Source organism: Pygoscelis adeliae, unplaced genomic scaffold (assembly GCF_000699105.1).
Source record: "Pygoscelis adeliae isolate BGI_AS28 unplaced genomic scaffold, ASM69910v1 Scaffold80, whole genome shotgun sequence".
Lineage (NCBI taxonomy): Eukaryota > Metazoa > Chordata > Aves > Sphenisciformes > Spheniscidae > Pygoscelis > Pygoscelis adeliae.
The window spans coordinates 759,215-766,909 of record NW_008823958.1 but is presented as its reverse complement, the minus strand read 5'-3'; the positions used below and the strand labels follow the sequence as shown (position 1 = coordinate 766,909).

The 7,695-nt window shown below is 35.7% G+C and overlaps 1 protein-coding gene across 1 annotated transcript in view; it reads left to right on the top strand.

Annotated features, from left to right (window-relative positions):
* Window positions 1-7,695, top strand: part of SPATA17 (spermatogenesis associated 17) — a 92,837-nt gene that overhangs the window by 60,222 nt on the left and 24,920 nt on the right. The window contains exon 8 of the mRNA XM_009323127.1: window positions 1,856-2,007. Within this exon, the coding sequence (XP_009321402.1) occupies window positions 1,856-2,007 (152 nt within the window). The remainder of the gene's footprint in view (window positions 1-1,855; window positions 2,008-7,695) is intronic.

Genomic DNA, 7,695 nt, shown 5'->3' with positions numbered 1-7,695 from the left:
CCCCCCTCCTTCCATTAGTAGTTGGACTCTGTTAATTTCATTTGAACTATGGTTTGAGAAAGAGTTAGAAGGTCTTAGAAATTAAAGACGGAAAAAAAATCCTTGCTTGGCTACCTGATTTGGCCCTTACCCTGATGGAATATGAGTCAATATTTTACAATGAAGAAGAAATACAATATTCTGAAAGACTATTTTCTAAAAGCAAGCATATTTATCTCGATATTTTTTGACAATATTACATTTCTTTCTTCTTTGCTCTATATATCCTCTTCATGCAAACATCTTACAATACAGAGTATTCATTTTATATTATAAATTTTAAACTTTTTTTCTAATTTGATCATCAGATTATATATTACTAGAACATTGTTTACTGGTTTTAGTGACCTGTTCTAGTATTGATTATTCTCTCACAGGTGATAACACTTTTCATCCTGTTTTTAGAGACTTATTGTGGTCAGATTAAATGAATGTATTTTTTTACACAGACTTAGAAAGTAGAAGCCAGAAAATATCTGCAAGAAGTGTAAATACTATGCTCACTTGCTTACTAGGACCTTTAAAAAGATTGCCAAATCATGATGCTGTGCCTTTAAAAATAAAAGTTCCAATAAAAATCCATTAACTACTTTCAAATATAGCAATCCTCCTGTCCAGCTGTGAAAAGTACTAGATGATACTTATTTGCCATTTGTGTTATTTACGGTCCATGACTTTTATGGTAACTGGTTCCTATTATTGGTTTCTATTAATGTAAAACATAAGTGAACATAAATGAGGCGTGAATCATTTCTTTTTATTAGCCCCACAGTCTTCACTCAGTGCTTGCAGTAACTCCAGCTGTGACTTGTTAGTGATAACCTATTTAAAGAAGGATATCTTTAAGAATAAAGGCTGTGATTAGGATTCTTTGTCTGTTCGTAGTTTCAGAAGGTTTCACTAGTTCATTGCAGAATCAACAATGATGAAAAAAAAAAAATTAATTAGCAACACTTCTAAATCCAGAGTTACCACTAAACTGTCCTGAGCGTAATATGGCACTAATTATACTCCAGGTAAGTTCTTACTGGTTAGTACTAAAAGCAAGATATAGGATATGTCACTTTGACAGTGCAGGAAAGGACTTCCTGCTGCTGTTTATCTGTGTTGTTAAATGGTAGATGCTGATATGATCAGTTATTAAACAATATACTCTGGAAAAAAGATATATATGTGTATATAGAGAGAGAGACTTGTGTAAGAATTATGAACTTTCTCTTTTTTAAGAATAATGAAATTAATGTAGAATTAGACTTTCAAAAAATGGACTATACACCTATATTATTGAAGTCATTGAATTGTGTTAGAAGAATTATATCTTAAGTCATGTATTAAGTTCCCTTCCAGGTAGCTTTATAGTTAAATTGAAAAGAGCATGTTCTTTAAGGTAAAACATTATTTATCCTATGAAAGGAAAAGACTTAAAGCTTTCTGCTTAAGCAGAATCTAGATGCAGTTAATACCTGTGTATCAGATTTTATTTCACCAATATTTTTCTCTAAGGAAAAACTAAGTTCTCCTAATCAGTTCTAACAATGTATTGTTTTAAAATAATAAATATTTATTAGTAGTTAAATAAATCTGGAGTGCACATTTCTCATTCTCTCTTTGGAGCTTTAAAGCATGTTATCAACCTTTGTGTTATCTGTAACTCTCTATCAAAATGTACTGCTTTAATTATTTTGGAAGAAAAGTCTTGCTACAGTTCCCAGACATTCTGTGTCCTCTTTCATCAGTGATGTGTCATGAATAAAAGAAGGGAAGAAAAGAACTGTAAGCCCACAATAAAACACTTACATTATCCTATACCTTTCAGGGGCCTTTCCGCGATACTGCTGAAGTATTGCGGCAGCGCTACAAGCCTTTGGAACCAACCTTGCGAGTGGCAGCATCAATCAATTCACCACTAGAGAAGGCCAGAGAGGAAATGAAAAAGGAGGAATGGAGAAACCGTATACATGACAATGAGTAAGTTCTTTGTTTTTTTCTTATATTGTTATGAGAATGTTTTCTTTATTCCGTTGCTTTCAGAAACCTTTCATGCCTGACAAAATGAAATGTCAAACATGACAGCTTACTAGCAAACATTCTATGTACATACTTCTAAATTCTGTGTCCTTAGATTATAAACTGTTCAGGGCAGAGACCCTATCTTGTAATTGTGTGACATGTGCCATCCGTATCTATGAATCTATAGAAGAACTTATAATAATATGTGATGCAACAGATGGGTTTAATGGGAAGTAAGAAAACAAATGCAAATTCTGTTTTGCCACATGCACATTGCCAAGGAAAAAACACTGTTTCAGTCTTCGTATTCAGGGAGCTTACAGACTATGGGAGGAAAAAATGGTGTTGCATGCCAATGAGACTTGCTTTGTCTCCCAGTAGACTACCAAAGCTCACTTGGAAGGGAAGGGAGCATATGTTGCACATGTTAGAACATGATGCAAAAACTGTAATCATCTTTGAAGCAGTTTGGTTTCCTAAGCCATAGCATCTGTAATAGTGTCAGACAGGCCAGTTCTTTTCCATACAATCCCAAATACAGACATAATCCATCCCAAAAGATTTAAGGCTTCTGTCCCAAGAGACTTAAGGCTATTGCCAAAATATTTCCAATTCTTTTCTTACCATGATGGAACTCTTTTGTCCAATCATATTAAAAGCCTGTTAAGTCACCTGCTCTAGCTTTGTAGTTAACTAGAAAAAATTGATGTTTTGTCAAATTTTCCCTTGAATTCACTGCTCTTGGCAATCCTTTGACACTTTAATACCAGAATTCAGGACAGAAAGGAATCACTTTTCCTCATGAGCAGCCTGTGATCCATTGATTCACTGGGACACAATGCTTTGCTATCTTTGATCTGTTTCAAGCTTTTCTATCAGCTCCATGTTGCCATGTGTCAGCTTCAGGACTGGGACTTAAGAATGCCAGAATCAATTGCATTTGCATGGTTTGGCTTTTATGTTTTTTTTTCTTGGATCGTCTTCTTCACATTTTACCTGATTTAATATTAACAGTCACTTTAAATGGAAATTCTACTCAAAAACGGTTTTGAAAGACAAAAAATCTCTTAGTTCGGCTACTTCACTTTTAGGCAATGTTATTTTTTATATTTGGTGCCAAGAATGAAATATAGTACTTTTTATTTCTCTCATACCGAAAACATAACTGAGTTAAGTTACAAGTAAAAATGTACTTCACTTTTCTATTCCTCCCTGTATTCTTTCATTTATCTGGGTGAGGGGAAAACAGCTTAACTTTCACATCTCATCTTAAATGTGGGCCTTTTTAAAAAAAATTTATTTCTAGCTTCTGCTAGTGAAATTAAAAAAAACCCAACAAACCACTAGATAATAATAAATATAATTTATTATTATATTAATTAATAATAAAAATAATACCTCTCATATAAAGTGTTCTTTTCACTGAATAAGTTTTGACTGATGCATTCCAAGTGAGGATGGATGATATCCTTCATTTATAGGGATGACTATATTGCCCAGTCTTTATTTGATGAGGTTTACCCCAGACGTCACTGTGTCAACAGTTTGAGAAGGTCAGATCTTGTAATAAATATTTCACTGACTCTCTTCAGTGAGTGAATTGTGAAGCTTTGGTCTTGTACAGTTTAAGTTTGAAGTCTCCAACTTTGACAGATATTAATTGATCAGGGGTCTGTCTTTACCTTACGCGTAAGGAAGCATTTAGTGCCATCCTTAATGCATAGAAGCAATGTCCTAACACCAATGATTCTCAGCTTCATGCACGCTAAATGCAGAGTGTATTATACATTTTCAGGCTGTGATCATTCCGTTTGTGCTTCATATTCAACCAACCATGCAAGGGTCACATCTGTAACCTTGAAAAGGTGATGACAGAGTTGCAGGTCATCATCAGCACTAGTAATGCTGCAGCTGCTGTGTGGGATGCCAGTCTCCAGGGAGGAGTCAGCAAAGGGTTACTCAGATTCTACAGTAGTTTTTTCTCAGCAGTGTCTATTATGAATTGACAAATTTCTGTCTCTTTCGATGTAATTGTGTACTTTGGGACTGTATTTCTTACTGGTAGTGCTTCCTATGCTGATTATTCTTCTATTTTAGAAAAAAAGGAGAGGATGAACAGTGGAAGCATGTGGCATTTGTTGAGAAATCTTGTGTTTGCATAAAATGACAAACTGAATCCTTGATCTGTATATTTCCAGAGTGAGTATTGTGTGATATCTCTTAAGATAGAAAAATTGTCGGTGTATACCTGCAATTTCCAACAACATTCAGAATTCCCACTCACCTCCGATTATCAGGGTTCTTTAAAGTGGTAATATGTTTTCTTTAAGTGTTTCAAGCTCCGAGAAAGTTTTTGCTTCTGATACAATGCAGAAATAATTGAAAAAGCTGTGGGAGAGTTTGAGGCAGGGAGAAGCAGTACCGATGAAAGCAAGAGAGAATATTGTGCTTACTTACAGCAACCACTGGAATTTCCTATTTTGTAATGAAAGAGCAACTGGGTAGTCTTGCCTAATAAGAATTATTCCTTTTTCTCATGTCATTGAAGCCGTTACTGCCTTATTGTGCTATTTTTCATATAAATGAAGTGATTTCCCCCTCTGCTTTGATAGGAATGACAATTGGACTCCTTCGGGATGGCCACTTAATAAACTAGTGTCTAGTTTGAGACACCAACTGCTGGATCCAGCAGATTTAGATCGCTAAGCATGAGAAGTTCTTTACTCAGTTGCATGCAGCTGCATGCTGGCCTAGTTTTCCAGAGAACAAAAATGTAAATTATTTTCATTAACTTTACTGAAATCTGTCTCACATAATATGCCTCATGCTTCAAAGTATACTATTAAACACCTTTATAAAGTCAACATAAATCAGAATGAGTTGCAATGTGATCATAGAATAGGGATAAACCAGCAATAGTGTAAGGCTGAGGTTTCCTGATTTATTGTAGTCTTCTGGTGTGACATCAGGCTAGTCATCTCAGCTTCTAGCTATGTCCGTGCTCAGTGCTGTACCAGAGTTAGCCAAGCTAGTCCCAAACACACTGGTTCACTTGTGTGCAGCAGAGTGTAATGTTTGCACACCCTGCCTCTCACACGCTGTGTGAACATTGCAGCACCAAGCTCCTCATGGGCTTATTCTCAGCAAGATAATGCTTTCCTTTAGAACCACTTAGGTGCTTCTGTGCTACACAGTGCTGTGCATGAAAGGTACACCTACAGAGAAGTTAATGATCTAAATAAGCTCTATACTTGCAGAGCATCAGTGTTATGAGCTGCCTGGTATTAGTGGTAATAAAACTTAAAAAGCAAGTTGCTTTGATAAGATTTAAGATTTTAAAAAATCTTTTAATTTCTACATTTATAAGATCTTTTACTGCGTTTCTGACTTAGCTGCAGTGAAAATGGCTACTACATTTTATGTCATACAAATATAGCACATCTGAAAACTTTTTTCAAATTATACTTAGTTTTTCATATGCCTTGCAACTTCAGCAATTTGCATATTTTCTGGACTGTTATTGTATTATGATAAACAGGGATTATCATATATTTTCAGATAATGTTTTCTTAACAATTCAACTTCTATTTGTAACTCTTCCATTTATTTTAATTACTAGCACAGTGTGCAACATTTATTAATCAGCAGAGTCTTTTTAAGTTAAAATACTAAATTAGCTAACCCCATTAACACAGAATACTCCAAACAAGCAGTAATAGGAGAGGTAGTTACTGTGCAAATCGTATTATACATGCGGGTGCTCTAGGGCACAGTTAAGCATGATTATGCTCTTTTGATCCAGTATTCCTCTGCTTCTTCCAGCTAATTTCCACTGGAAATTTACAAAGTAGCGCCTTCATTTTTCCATCTTAATTTTTCTAATGAAGTTCTGGTACTTTATAACACTGGGGATGCAGATAATAAGTCTGTGTATAATTAAGAAGTTCCGGAATTTGCTGCAGAAGAGATCTCTTTTACTTCCTACAAGAACTAGACTGTGCTTTTCTTTGCACTTTACATTATCGCAGACAGGGGTTAAACAAAAACCGCCAGAGGAGTCTTAGATTTACTGATGTTAGGATAAAAGTGATCAATAGTTGATTGAAAAAGTATGTATTTAGTATATTACCGTAGACAATATGTGTAATAATGCACCAGAAATAAGTTTCTTATGGAAAAAATACTGCACTAAAGGTAATCTGACTAGATATGTTAAGTAAAGCAGACTGTCTTTACTTTTGTAAATAACACTTTGATTTTAATATGCACTCATTATGAACTAAATAAGGGCTGCCCTACTGCAGTTTTTTGCTATGGAAAACCACTGTCCTTCTTCCTTCGTTCCCCGAGTGAAAAGATAGACAGTTTTGGATTTGATGAAGAAATTACTTCAGGTATAACCCAAATTTGAAAGCTTAAAATTGATTTCATGTTTTATTTAAAGAAAAAAAAAGATTAAAGATTTACAGGTTCCTGATAGAGAAGCATAGTTTGTTTGGAGCTAATAATTCATGGTCTTCTTCAAAGTGAGATAAAATTGTTTTATTTGAATTAGATCAAGACAACAGGGAATTGAATTGCTATTGCATAGAACCACTTTAGATAAAAATTTAACAACATTATCACACATCTAGAGTTAAGATTTTGGTAGTATTTTTACTACTAAATTACAAAAATGTACAGTACATACAAATATTATGAAAGTTTGAAAAAACATGTAAGCAGATATTCCTTTTAGTTCTTTCATTTTAGTATTTCTTATTGTGCCCTGATAGTGCAGCATGTATGGCAGTCTGGCAGTAGATCTACTGCCAGTTCTTTCTCAGAAGCCTGGGTAAAGTTTGAAGCATTTCTGGTATCAGGATTACACGCTTGCATTGCTAGACTGCTGGGATTTTGCCTCTTGGGGAGATCCAGAGAACGTGCTGGAGGACCACTCTGGTTTTTTGCTGCCGTTTAAATTCAAGAAAAAGTGAATGCCTCTGAACTGTGCCCTGTTGGTAGGTACCATACAGCATTGGGATGCTGCCGCCCAGCAGTAAATGATGGACCTGACAAATCCTCCTTCCTGCTTGCGCTGCTGCTCTCTCCTCTCACATTGCCATAGACACCAGAGCTCAGTACCTACTGCTGCTTCTATCATCTCGGTCAATCCAACTGGAAATCCTTCAGCGTCTAAAAGGCCTCTTCCATCTCCTGTCACAATAGTGAGAAATACTACGATAAAAGAGAGAATGGAGGGAGGAAGTGGTATGTGAGGAGATGCAGGAAGAAAGATCATGAGGGTGTAAAATGTGGGGAAAAGAAGGATTAGAAAGATGAAATTAACAGTTGCAGGGAGATGCAGGATGGGATGAGTGAAGGGAGAGAGAAAGCAATTTTTATTTTTGCTAACAACAAGTATCTAGAGTACATCTTGAAATTTAAATACAAGCCGCTAGCAGCTGTCAGGTCCAGGATTGGCTACTAAGTCGAGGCTTCTAGGTCTTTTTTTGTTAATTAGGTTCAACATAGCGTGGTCCTGGCAACAGCACAGCTGGCTGTCACTACCAGTGATGCTGCCAGCTTTGATCCTGGTCCTCCCTCAGGTTGTGTACGTGTAATACTGCTATATGTAGAACCTGAGATAGATAGTCTCCCGTTTTG